Source organism: Oncorhynchus masou, chromosome 16 (assembly GCF_036934945.1).
Source record: "Oncorhynchus masou masou isolate Uvic2021 chromosome 16, UVic_Omas_1.1, whole genome shotgun sequence".
NCBI lineage: Eukaryota > Metazoa > Chordata > Actinopteri > Salmoniformes > Salmonidae > Oncorhynchus > Oncorhynchus masou.
In genome coordinates, this window is record NC_088227.1 from 30,330,436 (window position 1) to 30,353,696 (window position 23,261).

Sequence of the window (23,261 nt, forward strand, 5' to 3'; positions counted from 1 at the left end):
GAGGTTTGTGCAGTAAGCTATAGGCCCAATACATTATCACCGCATACTGGCTTTGCTTGAATTACTCTGAAGATGTTGTTCTTCTCGACCATTTTAAAATTATATTTGAAAAAAAATGGTATATGATCACAATGGTTATAGATAATATGTTGTATTACTTGTGAGGCCCAGCTGAGTGAACATAATACATTTGTTTTTACTGGACTGATGGCCTGCATGTGATGGTCAGTCTGAGGGAGGGGGCAGAGATGAGACTGCCTCTCAACTCACCGTCCCTCCTCTCTCACTCCCTCCGCTGAGAAACGAGAACACAACTGATGGCGAAAGTCTCACTGCATTATTACTGCCTCATGCACCACCAATTCGTGTTGTTACTTCTATGACCAGAGAAAGTTAAAAATTCCTCATATATATATATATATATATATATAGTGGCAAACCTCTTCAAGGTTAGGAGCGTTTGTCACAAACTAAGTGGTAAACTGTCACCAAAATCACCTAAGAATGAGAGTTCTTTCGAACAGGACAGTACCTGTCCACCCAGGCCGTAGGCGAGGTCAAGGATAGCAGGGTTCGGTACACGAATCGGGTTCTCGGTAGGTCCAGGTCCAAACGCCAACAGGTAAGTCCAAAACAGTCCAGCTCATACACGGTAAATCCAGCCAATCTCTATTGTCTCTTTCTCTATTGTTCATAGATCCTTCCAGCACTCTCTTCTTTTCTTCCTGGTTTTTCTTGACCCTTTATCTGTGGGTTGGCTCCACCTTCTGAGGGTTCCCCTTGCTTCTGGGACTTGTAGTTTTGGTGGTCGGCCATTTTGTGATCTGTAGTTCTGACAGGGGTGGCCATTTTAGTGATCGGGCAGAGCCCGTTTATTAGTTCTGCTCTCACATATCTGCCATTTACCACTCAACCCCCTTCTTTGCCACAATATATACATATATATATATATATATATATATATAAAAGCCACTAATATAACAACGCAAGTTGTTCCCAATTTGCTCTACTCATTCATTGCAGCTGCAGTCCTGGAATAGGCGCATTTTATGGATTATAAAAGTGTTGACAGCGCTGAATAACAATTTAAACATGAACTTACTCATAAAAACAGCGCTCTTTGCTGTATTCGTTGAGTCTCTCTATAGTCATAGTTTTAAAAGTTTTGAATTCTCACAGTATCAACTTTGCTGTGCGTTCAAGGCTTATTTTTACTGTCTTTGTCTCGAGGAAACTCCAGACACTGTGATCTGATCTATCTGATTGGCCTGCGGTAGAACATAAGATGCACTTGATTTGCTCTCTGGGCCTGCCGGGTAGGCAGTTAGGAGTTCCAACTTCAGACACATGAAATTGTTCAAAATGGGAACACTTTGCCAGGGCTGATGAATCAAGTCCACCTACTAATCAACTTCGCGAAAGAATACAAACATAAGAATGCAAGGCTTAGGTTATGCCATGGAAGAAGGGTACCCAGCAGTTAAAGGTGTTAAAGAAATACATATAACAGAACACATTACTTGAGGTTATAAACACCTGGTTTAGGCCCAAATGATATAGCGTGACTCTACTGATGAAAATATAAAACAGGAATTAGAACTAAACTTTGAGCATCATAACTCATAACTCAACTGACAACTAGCTGTGTGTCTGTCTGGGGGGCGGGGGGGAATGATAAATCATATTGTCAGATCATATAATGATTGCATTTAAACACACATTGGAACACAATGTAATGAGGAAAGTATTACAGGTACACATTGTGACGTTTTGACAGGACACTCAGCTAACCTCATGTTCCTCCTGTCAGAAGACTCACATATTAAAATGAACAAGACTTGGCCAAATGAACACTTACAGTAGGTTGAGAACTACAGACTGTTTAAGGCAGTGCTTGACTCGGACTGGAATAAGTACCAGTACTCATTTTGGATGCCTGTACTGTTTAAATGTAGGTGCAGGAGCTCCACAATACTTTTGAGCTAATATTCTATAAGAGGATCAGGAGCTCAAGCAGTAGAACATTTGAGGTGCCGGTACCCAGCTTCGGTGAGCACCTGCCCAAGTCAAGCACTGGTTTAAGGCAAGAAAACTATAATAATGACAACCAGGGATATAATGAATGAAATGTGAAGACTTCTTTAGAACGGAGACCAATGAAATCTACGGCCAACAACCAAGTGACAAATACAAGGTTATATAATTCTGTTAGTCTTCGTATGGCTACCCAGTTATTCCATTTATTATAGATGTATCTTTCACCAACATCCACATCACAACTGCATTGAGAACAACATCCCAGACCACCGAGGGTTCTTTTTCTATCAGATAAAACCATTATATAGAACCTGATGAGGTTCTAAAATCCTACCCATTCAACCGGAGTAAACATTTAATCTCAAAACATACATATTTAAAAAGAATCAAATCATATTTATCAGTCTTTACGCATAACTTCACTGTCAGTTCGTATAGTAGAGTGAAAATAATTAATTGTTGAATAATAAACCATATATGTATACAAACAGTAGATACTGTGTGTGTACACACACAAATTTGTTGGTACACCTCCACAAAAAACAACGAATGCACAATCTCCTCTGTAATAACTTGAAACTGACAAAAGTAATTGGCATCCACCATTGTTTATTCCATATTTAATAGAAATCAGACTTTGCTTTTCATTTTTTATTCAATATAATATTGTAAGTAATAACACAAATGAAAATGGCATGGACAAAAATGATGGGACCCATAAACTAATATTTTGTTGCACAACCTTTAGAGGCAATCACTCCAATCAAACATTTTCTGTATCTCTCAATGGGACTTCTGCACCTGTTAACAGGTAGTTTGGCCCACTCTTCCTGAGCAAACTGCTCCAGCTGTCTCAGGTTTGATGGGTGCCTTCTCCAGACTGCAAGTTTCAGCTCTTTCCATAGATGTTCGATAAGATTCAGATCAGGACTCATAGAAGGCCACTTCAGAATAGTCCAATGTTTTGTTCTTATTCATTCTTGGGTGCTATTAGCTGTGTTTTGGGTCATTATCCTGTTGGAGGACCCATAACCTGCGACTAAAACAGAGCTTTCTGACACTGGGCAGTACATTTTGCTCCAGAATACCTCCAGATTTCACTGTGCCCTGCACAGATTCAAGGCACCCTGTGCCAGGCGCAGTAATGCAGCACCAGAACTGAGTCATGTTTCACTGTAGGTATGGTGTTATTTTCTTTGAAAGCTTTTCTATGAAAAGAGCTGATTGATGTGACTTGCCAAAAAGCTTGTTTTGACTCATCTGTCCAAAGGACATTCTCCCAGAAGGATTGTGGCTTGTCAATATGCATTTTAGCAAATTCTAGTCTGGCTTTATGTTTTTCTTTCAGAAGTGGAGTCCTCTTGGGTCTTCTTACATGGAGCTCATTTTCGTTGAAAAGGTGACGGATGGTGCGATCAGAAACTGACGTAGCTTCACCTTGGAGTTCAGCTTGCATCTTTTTGGCAGTTATCCTTGGTTCTTTTTCTACCATTTGCACTATTCTTCTGTTCAATCTGGGGTCGATTTTCCTCTTGCGGCCGCGCCCAGGGAGGTTGGCTACAGTTCCATGGACCTTAAACTTCTTAATAATATTTGCAACTGTTGTCACAGGAACATCAAGCTGCTTGGAGATGGTCTTGTAGCCTTTACCATGCTTGTCTATTATTTTCTTTCTGATCTCCTCAGACAAATCTCTCCTCAGCTTTCTCTGGTCCATGTTCAGTGTGGTGCACACAATGATACCAAACAGCACAGTGACTACTTTTCTCCATTTAAATAGGCTGAATGACTGATTACAAGATAGGAGACATGTGATACTAATTCAAGAAATAAATTAGTTTGAAATATGCTGCTGGTGACGCTTTCTGTGATTTATTTAGAATTCAAGGCGCACACAACCAGCATGGCTACCACAGCATTCTGCAGCGATACACACATCCAGGCTGTGTAAGGGCTAGTTGACCAAGGAGGAGAGTGATGGAGTGCTGCATCAGATGACCTGGCCTCAACCCAATTGAGATGGTTTTAGGATGAGTCGGACTGCAGAGTGAAGGAAAAGCAGCCAACAAGTGTTCAGCATGTGGGAACTCCTTCAAGACTGTTGGAAAAGCATTCTTCATGAAGCTGGTTGAGAGAATGCCAAGAGTGTGCAAAGCTGTCATCTAGGCAAAGGGTGGATACTTTGAAGAATCTAAAATATATTTTGTTTTGTTTAACACTTGGTTACTACATGATTCCAAATGTGTTATGTTATAGTTTTGACATCTTCACTATTATTCTACAATGTATAAAATAGTAAAAATAAAGAAAACAACTTGAATGAGTAGGTGTCCAAACTTTGGACTGTGTGTGTGTGTGTGTGTGTGTGTGTGTGTGTGTGTGTCTCCATATACACTACCGTTCAAAAGTTTGGGGTCACGAAGAAATGTCCTTGGTTTTGAAAGTAAAGCAAATCTTTTTGTCCTTTAAAACAACATAAAATTTATCAGAAATACAGTATAAACATTGTTAATGTTGTAAATGACTATTGTAGCTGGAAATGGCTGTTTGTTTTTATAGAACATCTACATAGGTGTACAGAGGCCCATTATCAGCAACCATCACTCCTGTGTTCAAATGGCACGTTGTGTTATCTAATCCAAGTGTAGCATTTTAAAAGGCTAATTGAATTATGTTAGCACAGCCTGTTTCGCTGTTCTGTGAAGGGAGTAGTACACAGCCTTGTATGAAATCTTCAGTTGCTTGGCAATTTCTCGCATGGAATAGCCTTCAATTCTCAGAACAAGAATTGACTGACGAGTTTCAGAAGAAAGGCCTTTGTTTCTGGACATTTTGAGCCTGTAATCGAACCCACAAATTGCTGATGCGCCAGATTCTCAAATAGTCTGAAGGCCAGTTTTATTGCTTCTGTAATCAGCACAACAGTTTTCAGCTGTGCTAACATAATTGCAAAAGGGTTTCCTAATGATCAATCAGCCTTTTAAAATGCTAATCTTGGATTAGCTAACACAACGTGCCATTGGATCACAGGAGTGATGGTTGCTGATAATGGGCCACTGTACGCCTATGTAGATATTCTATTTTTAAAAATTCAGCCGTTTCCAACTACAATAGTCATTTACAACATTGGCAATGTCTACACTGTATTTCTGATCAATTTGATGTTATTTTAAATTGACATTTCTAAGTGACCCCAAACTTTGAATGATTGATATATATATATATATATATATATATATATATATATATATATATATATATATATATATATATATATATATATACAGTGCCTTGCGAAAGTATTCGGCCCCCTTGAACTTTGCGACCTTTTGCCACATTTCAGGCTTCAAACATAAAGATATAAAACTGTATTTTTTTGTGAAGAATCAACAACAAGTGGGACACAATCATGAAGTGGAACGACATTTATTGGATATTTCAAACTTTTTTAACAAATCAAAAACTGAAAAATTGGGCGTGCAACATTATTCAGCCCCTTTACTTTCAGTGCAGCAAACTCTCTCCAGAAGTTCAGTGAGGATCTCTGAATGATCCAATGTTGACCTAAATGACTAATGATGATAAATACAATCCACCTGTGTGTAATCAAGTCTCCGTATAAATGCACCTGCACTGTGATAGTCTCAGAGGTCCGTTAAAAGCGCAGAGAGCATCATGAAGAACAAGGAACACACAAGGCAGGTCCGAGATACTGTTGTGAAGAAGTTTAAAGCCGGATTTGGATACAAAAAGATTTCCCAAGCTTTAAACATCCCAAGGAGCACTGTGCAAGCGATAATATTGAAATGGAAGGAGTATCAGACCACTGCAAATCTACCAAGACCTGGCCGTCCCTCTAAACTTTCAGCTCATACAAGGAGAAGACTGATCAGAGATGCAGCCAAGAGGCCCATGATCACTCTGGATGAACTGCAGAGATCTACAGCTGAGGTGGGCGACTCTGTCCATAGGACAACAATCAGTTGTATATTGCACAAATCTGGCCATTATGGAAGAGTGGCAAGAAGAAAGCCATTTCTTAAAGATATCCATAAAAAGTGTAGTTTAAAGTTTGCCACAAGCCACCTGGGAGACACACCAAACATGTGGAAGAAGGTGCTCTGGTCAGATGAAACCAAAATTGAACTTTTTGGCAACAATGCAAAACGTTATGTTTGGTGTAAAAGCAACACAGCCCATAACCCTGAACACACCATCCCCACTGTCAAACACGGTGGTGGCAGCATCATGGTTTGGGCCTGCTTTTCTTCAGCAGGGACAGGGAAGATGGTTAAAATTCATGGGAAGATGGATGGAGCCAAATACAGGACCATTCTGGAAGAAAACCTGATGGAGTCTGCAAAAGACCTGAGACTGGGACGGAGATTTGTCTTCCAACAAGACAATGATCCAAAACATAAAGCAAAATCTACAATGGAATGGTTCAAAAATAAACATATCCAGGTGTTAGAATGGCCAAGTCAAAGTCCAGACCTGAATCCAATCGAGAATCTGTGGAAAGAACTGAAAAGTGCTGTTCACAAATGCTCTCCATCCAACCTCACTGAGCTCGAGCTGTTTTGCAAGGAGGAATGGGGGAAAATTTCAGTCTCTCGATGTGCAAAACTGATAGAGACATACCCCAAGCGACTTACAGCTGTAATCGCAGCAAAAGGTGGCGCTACAAAGTATTAACTTAAGGGGGCTGAATAATTTTGCACGCCCAATTTTTCAGTTTTTGATTTGTTAAAAAAGTTTGAAATATCCAATAAATGTCGTTCCACTTCATGATTGTGTCCCACTTGTTGTTGATTCTTCACAAAAAAATACAGTTTTAAATCTTTATGTTTGATGCCTGAAATGTGGCAAAAGGTCGCAAAGTTCAAGGGGACCGAATAATTTCGCAAGGCACTGTATATATATATCAATCTATATCTCCTATGATTTCATCATATATAGATTGATACAAATGGCAAAGTGAATATGACGTGTTGAAATTACATCTTTCCAAAGTTTTTACTGTGCTCTCCTCCACATGCAAAACCCTGTATCTCATGGGAATATCTTCTACGTCACACACTGAACTGTCTTGAACACAGCCACTGATTTCCATGTGAATTTGCCGTCATTTAGTCATTAAAACTTCTTCGGGATAGGGGGCAGCATTTTCACTTTTGGATAAATAGCGTGCCCAAATTCAACTTCCTGCTACTCATCAACAGAATATAAGATATGCATATTATTAGTAGATATGGATAGAAAACACTGAAGTTTCTAAAACTGTTTGAATCATGTCTGTGAGTATAACATAACTTATGTAGCAGGCAAAACCCAGAGGACAAACCATTCAGATTTTTTTTTTTTTTTTTTTTTAGGTCACTGTCTATTCAATGTGTTTAAATTGGGAAACTAGATTTCTAAGGGACTTGTTTGCAGTTCCTACCACTTCCACTGGATGTCACCAGTCTTTAGAAATTGGTTGAGGTTATTCCTTTGTGTAATGAAGAAGTACGCCCATCTTGAAGAAGTGTCACGTTATGTGTCCTGTTTGATAGTTGCACAAGACGAGAAAGCATGCTTGAGTTTGTCGTCCTGTATTGAACACAGTCCCGTCTTCAATTTGATTGATTATTAACGTTTAAAAATACCTAAAGTTGTATTACAAAAGTAGTTTGAAATATTTTGGCAAAGTTTACAGGTAACTTAAGATATTTTGTAGTGATGTTGCGCAAATTGGAAGCTGTGTTTTTCTGGATCAAACGCGCCAAATAAATGGACATTTTGGATATATCAACGGAATTGTGTGCTGTTTATGGGACATATTGGAGTGCCAACAAAAGAAGCTTGTCAAAGGTAAGGCATTAATTATTTTTGTTTCTGTGTTTTGTGTCGTGCCTGCAGGGTTGAAATATGCTACTCTATCTGTTTACGGTTGTGCCATCAGATAATAGCATTTTATGCTTTTGCCGAAAAGCCTTTTTGAAATCTGACATGTTGGCTGGATTCACGAGTGTAGCTTTAATTTGGTATCTTACATGTGTGATTTAATGAAAGTTGGATTTTAATATTTTATTTGAATTTGGCGCACTGCATTTTCCCTGACTATTGGCCAAGTGGGACTCAAGCGTCCCGCCTATCCCAGAGGTTACAATGATGAAGCACCATATTCCATCCACACAGCATAGTAGGTACGCTATGTACAACCACTCCTGTATCTAACAACTGAAAACTGTTGCCTTGCCCAACAACATGGCCGACACACAGTAACAGACTGGCACCAGGCTGATGAACACCCACTGACAGAGCCTGAAATGCAACATCCTTAGAAACCATGAGCTCCCGAGCTGAACTCTTGTGAAATACCTCGGTCTTAACGATACTACACGCTCTGTCTGTCTGCTTGTCATACGTTTCCTTGTCCTGTTGTACTCTGTGCTGCGCTGCATGTGCTCATTGTGTGCTTGTCATCTTAAATTGTGTTTAATATCCTTCCCAGGGACTGCAGTTAAATTAGCCGGCCGGCTAAAAACAGGCACTTAATGTGAACTGTCCCTGTAAAACTACATTTAATACAGTAAAGTAAATTGACATACTGATGTGATGAGAAAGCTGTAGATATTTGGTGAGACACATACTGCAGTCCTGTGTAGCTCAGTCAGTAGAGCACGGGGCTTACAACACCAAGGGTCATGGATAAAAGCATCTGCTAAATGGCATAGTATTATATATTAGTTTGTTGCAATCCCTTTGGCACTAATTTCAGAACCTTGATGTCATTTTTCGAAACTCTAGACAACTCACAACCGATGATCAAAATGCACATTTTTAAATCTAACACTTTTTCTAATTGCTTGGATACAATACACATAAAGCTAAGATCATTTGTTCATTGAACTAAAATCACCTGTTCAAAATGACAACTTAAAGTACTACCATTTCAAAATGCAATTCACACATTACATCTGAGATGACTGCCTATTCATTTCATTACAATGATCTAACTATTAATTGATACAACTGCTCAAAATGATAAGTAACTGTTGCATTACTCTTAAGGCATAGTTATATGGAAACTGACAAACAATATTCCATGTTTAGATCATGAAAGTTTCAGGATAACGAGATCCATTGACACCAATTACCGTGGAACATGAACCAATTGGACTACATTATCTATGGATGTAACATTTCATCATCACTCTTTATCAGACACTGTTTCTATGGTCCCATGTACCACTTTTCCAGACCATGTTTTTAGATTGGTGTTTTTTCCCACTGAACTGCCGCTCACTGAATGTGTTTTGTTTGTCGCACCATTCTCTGTAAACTCTAGAGACTGTAGTGCGTAAAAATCCCAGGAGGGCAGCTGTTTCTGAAATGCTGGAATCACCATGTGGCACCAACAATCATACCACGGTAAAAGTTGTTTAGATTACACATCTTGCCCGTTCTAATGTTTGGTCGAACAGCAACTAAAGCTCTCTACTCTATACACTCTATATACTGAGTTGCAGGCAGCCACATGATTCACTGTTCGGAGGAGCAGGTGATTTGCGTTAACACACAGGTGTACCTAATAAAGTGTCTGGTGAGTATGTATGCAGGCCCTTGTAATTGCTTTTCCAATACTGATGATTAATTTCACATTGTGGTACGAGTATATAGTGAAATGAATGGTATCCACCTACAACAACAGAGATAACATGGAGCTGGCAGGTGATCCAGGTCACAAAAGGTCAAGCGGTGCGAGGAAGAAGACGTGGTGGTCAAAGGAATGGCAGGGGACCACTACTCAGAAGGGGTGCTTGTCGTGGGCCTCGTTTTAAGGAGGTGTGGGGGAACGTGGTAGAGGACAAGGCCATGGAACAAGACAGTGGCAACAACAGCAAAGTGTCCAAAGAAATCCGAGCAATAGTTGTAGACCATGTCGTAAATCATGGCAGGACAATGACTGAGGCAGCTACAATGACTCAACCAAACCTCAGAAAATCAACCGTGGCCTCAATCATCAGAACTTTCTGCATTTAGAACCAGTAAGTTTTCAGCATGCACTAAACATTAGGCTACTCTCAATTGTCAAATGAATGTATACTGCATGCCAATGTGTACCACAGAGTAGGTGATGTGACCATCTCTACTTGCACATCATCACCTGCACATCTATCACTCCAGTGTTAATGCTAAATTGTAATTATTTCACGTCTATGGCCTATTTATTGCCTTACCTCCCTACTCTTCTACATTTGCACACACTGTACATAGATTTTTCTATTGTGTTATTGACTGTACGTTTGTTTATGTGCAACTCTGTTGTTTTTTTGTCGCACTGCTTTGCTTTATCTTGGCCAGGTCGCAGTTGTAAATGAGAACTTGTTCTCAACTAGCCTACCTGTCTTACTGTAATGTTCCCTGCAGAATTGAGACTAGGCCAAATAGGGGAGGCATAAGCAAAATTCTGACTGACCAATAAGAGCGGTCTGTGGTCAATTTGGTTCTGGCCAGAAATGATATTCGTCTTAAAGAACTCGGCAGCACATCTTGGACAATGTTCAACAATGTGGAAGCCATAAGTTGAAAAGTGTGGAAGCCACATGCTGAAAAGGCACCAGGTGTCTCTAAACCAGCTATACCATGTGCCTTTTGAAAGAAATGCAGACCAAGTGAAGCAACTGAGGACTGAGTATGTTCAGTTTCAAGATGCCTGTTGTGAAAAATACCCCCCAAAATCTACATCATTAATCAGTAATTCTCTTTCCAAAATGTATTTTTAGAGGGTGATGGAGCTGGATGCTAACAAAAACCATCACAAATTCCTCTTTTTGGATGAGGCAGGCTTCAACCTGGCCAAGACAAGGAGGAGAGGTCGGAATTTAATTGGCCAACGGGCAACCATCCAAGTTCCTGGACAACGTGGGGCCAACATCACCATGTGTGGCTATATCAGAAGATGGTGTGGTGGGATGCAGACCTCGTATTGGATCATATAATGCAGCTCTCCTTGTAACCTTCCTTGTTGAGCTAAATCAGGTCTGTAGGTCACGCCATTAGCTCTATGTCATTGTGTGGGATAATGTCAGGTTCCACCATGCTCAAATGGTGCAAGCATGGTTTCAGGCCCATCCACAATTTACCACCCTGTACTTATCCCCATTCTCTCTTTAACCCAATTGAGGATTTTTTCTCCACATGGTGGTGGAAGGTATATGATAGGTGCCCTCATGAACAAGCCACCCTTCTCCAGGCCATGGATGACGCATGCAATGACATCACGGCTAACCTGTGTCAGGCCTGGATTCGCCATGCCCGAAGTTTCTTCCCAAGATGTTTGGCTAATGAAAACATCCAATGTGATGTGGTTGACAACCTGTGGCCAAACCCACAAGACAGGTTTGATGGAAATATAGAAGTACAGTAATCAATCCTTTGTTTAGCTTTTTACAGTAAGCCAGGTGACGAACACTGCAGTTGACGTTTTACTGTAGTTTATTTTTTTTGTAGCTAATTATTTTTGCTTTGATTCAAAGAAACCTGTTGTGACTATTGTATTTCATCAATAAATGTCTCATTTTGTTCAATGATTCCACTGTGTCTGTAGTATTCGCTCTACTAGTTATTTTAGTGATGTACTTACATGTTTCATTATGGTACTACATGCATCACATATTTTGTACTACAATGTTTGTACGACCAACTACACAGTGAAACTCTATCTTGTGTGTGGGTGATCTAAATTAATGTTCCTATGGTATTTCATGAAAAATTTGTTATTTGAAATAATGATTTTGCAAGTGCAAGGTTTCATTAAATATATGAATGCACAATGCAATGTTTTGAACATGGGACAGCCTGTGTTACAAGTGATGACAGTTTTGATTTTTGGTTCTGAAATTGTGCCAAAGTGATCCTAAAAAACTGTATATTATCTGCCTGAGACCACAGCCCAATTAAAATATTTTTAAAAATGAAGCATACATGTGTACTCGTTTCCTTGACGTAAACTGTACCAAATATTATGAAATTCTGCTATTTTTGGTTTGTGTGAGGCTTTCGATTTGGTTTGCTGTAATGAGTGTTTATCTTTTGTTTACTTTGTGTTAATAATGTAGTGCTACATAGCCACTTCAGCAGCGCTCCAGGAACCAGACTTCATTGTGTCGGTGTGCGGCTGCGGGGCTGGTATAGCCGGCCACGATGAAGGACTCGCTCACACACAGCTGTGGAGAGTCCAGCACCTCGCCCAGAGCATGGATCTCCCCTAGGATAGAGGTCTCAGTAGTGGGTCCACTGAACGACCTGACAGGGGTAGAGAGAAAGATGGATGAAAGGTTACACAGTTACTTTAAATCATTACATCACGTTGCAATAATAATGTAATATCCATGTATTATAATAGAAACATTACTTTTGTAAATATATACAGTGTACAAAACATTAAGGACACCTGCTCTTTCCATGACATACTGACCAGGTGATCCCTTATCGATGTCACTTGTTAAATCCACTTCAAAAATCAGTGTAGATTAAAGGGGAGGAGACAGGTTAACCTGTCTAGGAACGGGGTTCCACTAGCGATGAAATCGCAGGGCGCCAAATTCAATCAACAGAAATCTCATTCAAATTTCTCAGACATACAAGTATTAGACACCATTTTAAAAGATAAAATTCTTCTTAATCCAACCACAGTGTCCGATTTCAAAAAACCTTTTAGGCGAAAGCAGAACATATCACTATGTTAGGTCAGCAACTAGTCACAGAAAGCATACAGCGATTTTCCAACCAAAGAGAGGAGTCACAAAAAGCAGAGAGAGAATCACTAACCTTTGATATTCTTCATCAGATGATGCTCCTGGTACAACATGTTACACAATACATGTATGTTTTGTTCAAGTTCATATTTATATCCAAAACATCCTTTTGCCTCAAACATCCCGTGAATTTGCACAGAGCCACATCAATTTACAGAAATACTCAATTGATAAATGATAAGTGTTATTCACATAATTAAAGGTACATCTCATTAATGCAACCACTGTGTCAGATTTAAAAAAAAACTTTATGGAAAAAGCAAACCATGCAATAATCTGAGTACGGCGCTCAGAGACCAACACAACCCAAAAAGATATCCGCCATGTTGGAGTCAACAGAAGTCAGAAATAGCATTATAAATATTCACTTCGCTTTGATCTTCATCAAATGCACTCCCAGGAATCCCAGTTCCACAAATGTTTGATTTGTTCCATAAAGTCCATCATTTATGTCCAAATAACTCCTTTTGGTTTGCGCGTTCAGTACACAATCTAATCTCACGACACGCGGGCAGGTCCAGGCAAAAGTTCAGACAAAAAGTCATATTACAGTTCGTAGAAACATGTCAAACGATGTATAGAATCAATCTTTAGGATGTTTTTATCATAAATCTTCAATAATGTTCCAACCGGAGAATTCCTTTGTCTGTCGAAAAGCAATGGAACGCGAGGCAACTTCCACACGCGTCACGAGAAACCTTAGATCTCCCACTTCCTGGTTGTATTCTTCAGGTTTTTGCCTGCCATATGAGTTCTGTTATACCCTCAGACATCATCCAAACAGTTTTAGAAACTCCAGAGTTTTTTATAACCAACTCTACTAAAAATATGCATATATTAGCAACTGGGACTGAGTAGCAGGCAGTTTACTCTGGGCACGCTTTTCATCCAAACGTGAAAATGCTGCCCCTAGCCCAAACAGGTTTTAAGGAAGGATTTTTAAACCCTGAAACATTGATTGTGTATGTGTGCCATTCAGAGGGTGAATGGGCAAGACAACATATTTAAGTGCCTTTGAACGGGATATGATAGTAGGTGCCAGACGCACCGGTTTGTGTCAAGAAATGCAATGCTGCTGGGTTTTTCATGCTCAACAGTTTCCCTTGTGTATCAAGAATGGTCCACCACCCAAAGGAAATCCAGCCAACTGTGGGAAGTATTGGAGTCAACATGGGCCAACATCCCTGTGGAACACTTGACACCTTGTAGAGTCCATGGCTCGACGAATTGAGGCTGTTCTGAGGGCAAAGGGGGTTCAATTCAATATTAGGAAGGTGTTCTTAATGTGTTGTACATTAAGTGTACACTACATGATCAAAAGTATATGGACATGTGCTAGTCAAACATCTCATTCCAAAATCAAGAACATTAATATGGAGTTGGTCCCCCCCTTTGCTGCTGTAACAGCCTCCACTCATCTGTGAAGGGTTTCCACTAGATGTTGGAACATTGCTGCGGGGACTTGCTTCCATTCACCGCCAACAGCATTAGTGAGGTCAGAACTGATGTTGGCCGATGAGGCCTGGCTTGCAGTCGGCGTTCCAATTCATCCCAATTTGTTTGATGGAGTTGAGGTCAGGGCTCTGTGCAGGCCAGTCAAGTTCTTCCACATCTTCCACAAACAGATCTCGACAATCCGTTTCTATAAGGACCTCGCTCTGTGCATTGTCATGATGAAACAGGAAAGGGCCTTCCCCAAACTGTTCTCACAAAGTTGGAAGCACAGAATTGTCTAGAATGTCATTGTATGCTGTAGCATTAAGATTTCCCTTCACTGGAACTAAGGGGCCTAGAAAAACAGCCACAGACCATTATTGCTCCTCCATACTTTACAATTGGCACTATGCATTCGGGCAGGTAGTGTTCTCCCGGCATCCGCCAAAACCAGAATGCTCGGCCATGGAAACCCATTTCATGAAGCTCCTGATAAACAGTTATTGTGCTGAAGTTGCTTCCAGAGGCAGTTTGGAACTTGGTAGTGAGTGTTGCAAACGAGGACAGACGCACTTCTATTCTGTGAGCTTGTGTGGCCTACCACTTCGCAGATGAGCTGTTGTTGCTCCTACAAGTTTCAGCTTCACAATAACTGTACTTACCGTTGACCAGGGCAGAGATTTTATGAACTGACTTGTTGGAAAGGTGGCATCCTATGACGGTGGCATCCTATGACGTTGTTTGTCTACGGATATTGCATGGCTGTGTGGTCGATTTTATACACCAGTCAACAACTCCGCTCACCTGCTGTAGATTACGGTGGCAGGCCATGTCTCCATGGTGATGTCAGGGTCAAAGGGCGTGGGGGGTTGGTCCTGGTGTTGGGATGGTAAGTAGTAGGCCACCGTCACATCTCTGGATAGGCTGGAGCGGGAGTCATCAGTCCTCACCACCGTCACAATGGGAAGGGTCATACCCAGGTAGTTACCTGGCACACACAGAGGGATGAGGAGGACCCAAACAGAAGTTAAAGGGATACTTTATTTTGGGATTTTGGCAATAAGGCCCTTTATTTACTTATCCAGAGCCCAAGAAACTTGTGGATACCATTTGTCTCTGCAAGCAGTTTGAAGGAAGTTACTAACTAGCGTTACCCATAGACTTCCAGACATTTTGTAAAGGCAAGTTGGCTTGCAAATCTACTTCCAACTTCTTTCTTACTGAACACAAAGACATACAAATAGGGCTGTCCCAACAAAAATAAATATTGGTTGACCAAGAGTAGTCTGTTCATTTGACCATTCGATTGGTCAAAATGTTAAAACTTGTATTTTTGAACATACATACAGTGAAGTTGAAAGTTTACATACACTTAGGCTTGGAGTTTTAATGACTCCAACCTATCAGAAGCTTCTAAAGCCATGACATTTTCTGGATTTTTCCAAGCCGTTTAAAAGGTAGTCAATTTAGTGTATTTTAACTTCTGACTCACTGGAATTGTAATACAGTAAATTATAAGTGAAATAATCTGTTAACAATTGTCTGAAAAATTACTTGTCATACACAAAGTAGATGTCCTAACCGACTTGCCAAAACTATAGTTTGTTCAAAAGAAATTTGTGGAGTGGATGAAAAAAAAACAAGTTTTAATGACTCCAACATAAGTGTACGTAAACTAACTGTACATGGATCCTTATCTGCTACGCTCACTCACCTGAGGTATTCTGCTGGCAGATATATCTCATGAGCTTCATGAAGCCGGCACAGATGCTCTGCTCGTACGTGTCCTCTCGCACAGTGATACACGCCCAGCTGGCCTGGTTGTAGACTCTCTTCTCATACTGCACAGGACAATGCATAGGGCAGAACAATGGACAAATGGTACGAGTGGCAGAGAGAGGGAAAGAATGAGAGAGGGCATGAGAGAAAGAGAAAAATGACAGACAGGGCTAGAAGTGCAGGGATAGATTAAAGGTTGCCCTTTTGCCTGGCTCAAGTGAACTGAGCAGTCGTGCTAGTTGAGCCTGTTCCCAAAGTTGCCTCATTGGGCAGATGATTTAAAGGTCCAATGCAGCAGTTTTTACCTATATATCAAATCATTTCTGGGTAATAATTAAGTACCTTACTGTGATTGCATTTAATTAAAATGGTCAAAAAGAAACAAAAACAACTTCTTAGCTAAGAGCAATTTCTCAAGCAATAATTTTTCTAGGACTGTCTGGGAGTTGTCTTAGTGGGGAGGGGAAAGCTGAAAAAAACTGTTGTTGGCAGAGAGGTTTGGAACTCTCTTATTGGTTTAACAAATTTAACGCCTGTTGATGTCACCAGGCAGGCCGAAACTCCATCCCACAAAAACTGACTGAAGTGTTCTGTCAGGTGTTCTTCTCAAACAGCCCTTACAAAAAGGCATGGTCATCATTTTTACAGTATTATTCCAACCTTAGTGTGGAAATGTATATAAAAAAACACAGAAAAAGCTAATTTGACTGCACTGAGGCTTTAATATTTTGTTTATTTTTAAAACAACCAAACTGCAAAGAATTCCAATAGCCCAAAGCTGATCTTTCTGGTTCCTCCCCATTTTTTAAATGAAAGACAGCAAATGTATGACATTTATGCCAGTCGGGCAAGTTGAGCCCCCCTATGTGTAGATGAAAGGCAGGCAATACTTTGACATTTCTGCATGTAAATACGGTGCATTCGGAAAGTAGTCAGACTCCTTCCCTTTTCCCACATTTTCTTATGTTACAGCCTTATTCTAAAATGGAGTAAATAAACGTTTTTCCTCAATCTACACACAAAACCACATAATGACGAAACGAAAACAGGTTTTTCAATTTTTTTGCAAATGTATTAAAAATAAAACAGAACAACCTTATTTACTAAGTATTCAGACCATTTGCTATGAGACTCGAAATTAAGCTCAGGTGCATCCTGTTTCCATTGATCATTCTTGAGATGTTTCAACAACTTGGAGTCCACCTGTGGTAAATTCAATTGATTTGGATATGATTTCGAAAAGCACACACCGCTCTATATAAAAAGATTCCACATTTGACAGTGCATGTTAAAGCAAAAACCAAGCCATGAGGTCGAAGGAATTATCCGTAGAGCTCCGAGACAGGATTGTGTCAAGGTACAGATCTGGGAAAGGGTACAAAAACATTTCTGCAGCATTGAAGGTCAGCAAGAACACAGTGGCCTCAATCATTCTTAAATGGAACAAGTTTGGAACCACCAAGACTCTTCCTAGAGCTGGCCGCCCGTTCCAAACTGATCTTTCAGGGGAGGTGACCAAGAACCCGATGGTCACTCTGACAGAGCTCCAGAGTTCCTCTGGAGAACCTTCCAGAAGGACAAACATCTCGGTAACACTCCACCAATCAAGCCTTTATGGTCAGACGGAAGCCACTTCTCAGTAAAAGTCACATGATAGCCCGCTTGGAATTTGCCAAAAGGCACCTAAAGGATTCTCAGACCATGAGAAACAAGAGACTCTCTGGCACTATCCCGACAGTGAGGCATGGTGGTGCCAGCATCATGCTGTGGGGATGTTTTTCAGCGGCAGGGACTGGGAGACCAGTCAGGATTGAGGAAAAGATGAACGGAACAAAGTAGAGAGAGATCCTTGATGAAAACCTGCTCCAGAGCACTCAGGACCTCAGACTGGGGCGAAGGTTCACCTTCCAACAGGACAATAACACTAAGCACACAGCCAAGCCAACACAGGACTGGCTTGGGGAGAAGTCTCTGAATGTCCTTGAGTGACCCAGCCAGAGCCCGGACTTGAACCCGATCAAACATCTCTGGAGAGACCTGAAAATAGCTGCGCAGCGATGCTCCCCATCCATAATAATTTAAGTACATTTCAAACATTTCCCCCCAAAACTTTTTGTTTACTCATTATGGGGTATTGTGTGTACATTGAGGGGGGGAAAAACATTTAAATACATTTCAGAATAAGCCCCCCCACCCCCCCAAAAAATACTTCTGACTTGCAACACGGGCAATTACCTTTCACACCAAATGTCAATCCCTGGAATTGATTGATAAAGAAAGCAATCGAGAGATATATAAAAAGAGTGGTAGATATTGATTTATTCATATGCATCTTCTTTAACTCAAATGAAAATGCTCAAAGGCTTGCATCAATACTGTTAATTACAATGCTCCCTGTTTACTCAAACTCAATGAAATCAAGCTGAGAATATAAGATAGGCTAGATAAAGCCTGTCCGCCAGTCCATCTTTCCCTACTGGGTGATGGGGACAGAGAGAGCAATGAATGAGTACAAAGGGGGCTAGACTAGCTTACATTCTCTTTGCATGTGATCAGTGTGAAGGGGACTTTCTCCCTGTCCATCGTGCTCTCTGTGTCTGAGGTGAGCTGTTGGATGGGCTGGGCCATGTCTGGAAGGAAAGAGAGAGAGGGGTTAGAGACTGGCATCACACAATGCCACCTACAAGATAAACGACCACACAAGATAGTGATCAGTTTCTCTTCCTCAGATGGCATACAGCACAATAATAATTATACTGCTGTGCTGTAGTACACTGGGCTTCTGTGTAAAGGAAACAGTTTATGAGAATAATCTTATAACATAATTGAAAAATCAGTTTGAAAACAAGTAGACAATTTCAAAACAGATTGGACTAGGCTAGTGGCCGGCTGCGACAGAGCTTGGACTCGAACCCAGAATCTCTACTGGCACAGCTAGCACTGCGGTGCAGTGCCCTAGACCACTGCGCCACTCGGGAGGCCTGAATGTTACATTTCTGACAGTCTTTCTCACTGAGTGATCTTAGACTAGTGACTGAAGTTTAGGAAGCAATGAGAGCCCTAAGGAAGCACATGATAGGAACATTTTAGGTCAGATGGACAGGTTTGCCACCATTTTGGGTGGTCTGTGCACTGCAGAATCCAATGTACACTCAAGTTGGATGCAAATTAGCTTTGGGGGTTATCGTACATTGCAGAACCTTGGCCTGCGTCCAAATGACGCAAATTAACTTTGAGGTAGTCTTTAATTAAGCACCATTCTCTCCCTGATCAACTAGCCTACAATTGTAACACTTTTGTTTGTTTTCCTTATGTGGCCTATGACCTACTTTCTGTATTGGAGGAAAACAGCTACGCTAACATCTTGACCACAATGTGCACGAGCATTGCCAAATAAATGTACATATACATGTTATTCAATCATTGCACGTAGCCAGGCGCTAAAATAGAATTTGGTTCCATTTGTGACGCTTGACCGCAGCAAGTCCCGCCTCTCCAAACTCCTCATTGGTTTTTAAGAGCATATACCCACATGTCATTGAAAGATGAACTGAGTTTCACACTCCAGTCAGTGGTGGTAATGCACCTTAATGTTGGTTGCTAACCACCATATCAAGTCCAAAGAAGAAGAAACCTGAATGAGGAGAGATTACTAGAAACAAACTCAGTTTACCCTTTTATCTGTGGATTAATTGTCAGAGTAGAGGACATTGTGCATTTCAGGTAAAATAACAACCAAATGTTTATATGCCAGTACAAATAAGCTAGCAACAGCAAGCTAACTATTGCCATAAACGTTTAATGCTTTTCGACCTGTCCAAGTTCAGAGTTCGTTTTGATAGTTAAACCTTCGTGTCATGATCGCGTCTGGTGTGGGTGGACAAATATAAACATGCGCACGCGTGCGAGTGGTCTGGTCAGCATGTAAAATACTCATGTTGTACCCATCTGCACTAGAACCAAAATAACCTAGGCCCATTCAGCTGTTTAGCTCTGAGCTGTGGCTACAAAACAAACTCACTCAAATCTGATTATAACCCACCATTTTGTGACTATGAAAGGGCAAACAGGCTTTAGCATATATAAGGTCTAGTCCACTAAATAACATCTAAAGCTGTAGGTGTTATTCTCCATCTTACAACAGGTTGAATAGTGCAGGCCAGTTTCAGTCACGGTTTTTCACAGCTAACCATTTACTTTGATGGCCTATTTTTTTCCTTCAAAAGCTGATTCTGAAAAGGGTGAGTTTTCCCCTTTCCCTAATGTTGTGAACAAAGTTCAGACCTGTACAATTAACCTATATTTTCCATAACGACATTGAGTTCACAGTCCATTATACTACATAATAACATGTGCCAATAGCAATGTGTACTTAGTATGCTTGATGAGAAATTGTGTTTCTTGTGTTGCTGGTCCAAGTCATCTTCTGCCATAATGGGCCAGAAATGATTTAAAATCAAAATGGTTTACATGTAAATACAGACTTCACTTACTGCGTTTTCCCCACTTACACATCACGCTGTAAAGGATAGTGGTTCAAGTAGCGTTCGAATAAAACAGGCGTTTGTCAGTCTGCGAGGGGAGCAAGGAGTGATTCAACGTTTCTGGTGCAGGACAATGTGTGCATGCTTGCATTTCGACCCTAGAGCAATCAAAATCAACTATCCCCCTCTTACCCTGGGGAATTTGAACATGATGCTCTCTGCCAATGTCCTGCCAGTAGTTTAACAGGCGATCCTGACCCTCTTCTTCTATAGCATCGTTTAACCCATCCGCCCCCCCGCTTCTGCAGAGGTCTGAATCGAAGTCATCCTCGTTGAAGGCATCCAAGTCCTCTAGCGTGATAGTGGGTCTTGATCCAGATTCACCCCCGCGACTGTCACCTCCTTCGCCACTCATGTGACAGCCTCCTCCATTCATGGTTATTTTGACAGAAGTGCCCAAAAACTACTTGCAACAGTCGCAGATCTCCAGCGGGGGGGGAAGATTGTTGAAGCGATAACAGCAGGCTACAATGTTGCCGACCTAGTGAGCTTGATAGCTGGCCAGCAAGTCCAGAAAACTTTACAAACGAAACGAAGGAATCATGACAACCACGGCATTAGGTCGACAGTGCCTGTCAAATACCTACGACTGATGTACACAGTATAATATAGTTAGTAAAACCACCCGGTTCTTGTGCACATAACGCAACTTCGAATGTCTCATTCCCTGTGCGGTGATGACTTGTATTTTAATTTCAAGGCTCTCTCTGGTCACATGGCATACAATGGGGTCGTCACTTATTACCACAGCTACAAATGGCTAAACACCGCCCATTTCTGAATGTTATCTTCTTCAAATCAAACCTTCTTCAAATTTAAATTTAAACACACTGCTAACCGTATGCCCAACCCTAACCTTAAATGTTGAGTTAAAAGCGAGTGTATTCACCAATTTGTAAGTCGCTCTGGATAAGAGCGTCTGCCAAATGACTTAAATGTAATGTAAATGTAGTTGTATTTTTCAGGATTTTGACTTTGTGGTTGTGTAACTACTGACAACTCATGCGGAGGAAGGAGAACAGTATGTGGATGTGATCAAAGGCGTAGTTCTCTGATAGTTGAAGAAAACATCTAAATGTATAAAACATATACATGACTAACATTGACATTAACTTGGTGTAAATATATTTGCGCACATTTTTTTTAAAGTGTGCAAATTCAAGGGGAAAATAGTGTTCCTTCTGTTGAAAAAGTGTTTAAAGAGACTTCTCATTTATGAAGGATTCAGGTAGGAAAATAATCCAGATTGTTTTAGTTTATGACAGTTGAAAATACAAGTTAATTGCTCAGTGTGTATTTTATAAATCCACTCTGTCAATCAATGGATCAATCAAATCATATTTCCCCTTTCAGCTCATTCATTAATGTCCGGGCACATATTGACTTCCCCGAGCACCAGATAAACCCCCAGTATGATCTATTTTAATTGGGTCAGGGGTCTTCAGTACATGGCCATGAGGAGGTTTACATCAGAGATGATGGAAACTCATTCCTGCCACATTTTATTTTCTTTTAATGTAGATACTATCTCCAAATCTTGAGATACAAAAATTATAATTTAGAGATACCGTTAAAAAAAATGGTGCCGGAATGGGCTTCCATAGATATACCTTTTTGTGGGATACACAAACAAATGGATGTGGAAGTGACCCACAGGTTGTTCTGGCAACTAATATATACAGTTGGATACCTATTCACCCTTCAAAGTGGGATTAAAATGCATTTGATTGTCATGTTTTGTCAATGATCTACACAAAATACTCAGTAATGTCAGTGAAAGAAAAAAACATTGTTTTTTTAAAGATGAAAGAAAAATGAAATATGAATATGCCTTGATTAGATAAGTAAGTATTCACCCCCCTGAAACAATACATGTTAGAAACACTTTTGGCAGAAATTAAAGCTGGGAGTCTTCTTGGGTAAGTCTCTTAGAGCTTTGCACACCTGGATTGTGCAATATTTGTCCATTGTTAATAAAACAATTCTTCAAGGTCTTGGTGATAATGGCCAGAGAGCAATTTCCAAGTTTTACCATAGATTTTCAAGCAGATTTAAGTCAAAAATGTAACTTGGCCACTCAGGAGCATTCACTGTCTTCTTGGTAAGCACTCAGGAGCATTCACTGTCTTCTTGGTAAGCACTCAGGAGCATTCACTGTCTTCTTGGTAAGCACTCAGGAGCATTCACCCTCTTCTTGGTAAGCACTCAGGAGCATTCACTGTCTTCTTGGTAAGCAACTACGGTGTAGATTTGGCTGTGTGTTGTAGGTTATTGTCCTGCTGAAAGGTGATTTACTCTCCCACTGTCTGGTGTAAAGCAGACTAAAGTAGGTTTTCTTCTGGGATTTTGCCTGTGCTTAGCTCCATCCCGGTTCTTTTCATCCTGAAAAACTCCCCAGTCTTTGTTAACGTCAAGCATACGCATACCATGATGCAGCTACCACCGTGCTTGAAAAAAAGGAGGCACTTACTCAGTAATGTCTTCTGTTGTATTTTCCCCAAACATAAGGCTTTGCATTTATTTTATTTTTTTAAATCAAATTTATTTATATAGCCCTTCGTACATCAGCTGATATCTCAAAGTGCTGTACAGAAACCCAGCCTAAAACCCCAAACAGCAAGCAATGCAGGTGTAGAAGCACGGTGGTTAGGAAAAACTCCCT

At 40.6% G+C, this 23,261-nt stretch overlaps 1 protein-coding gene across 1 annotated transcript; it reads right to left on the reverse strand.

The window, feature by feature from the left end:
• Positions 1 to 11,194: 11,194 nt before the first annotated feature.
• LOC135557822 (heme-binding protein 1-like) lies at positions 11,195 to 21,304 on the reverse strand. The gene is made up of 5 exons (XM_064991461.1): positions 20,732 to 21,304; positions 18,591 to 18,685; positions 15,991 to 16,117; positions 15,081 to 15,264; positions 11,195 to 12,330 (listed from the first exon to the last, which is right to left on the reverse strand). Exons 1-5 carry the CDS (start codon positions 20,973 to 20,975, stop codon positions 12,159 to 12,161), a joined length of 822 nt encoding a protein of 273 aa, XP_064847533.1. The 5' UTR covers positions 20,976 to 21,304; the 3' UTR covers positions 11,195 to 12,158.
• Between the last annotated feature and the right edge of the window lie 1,957 nt (positions 21,305 to 23,261).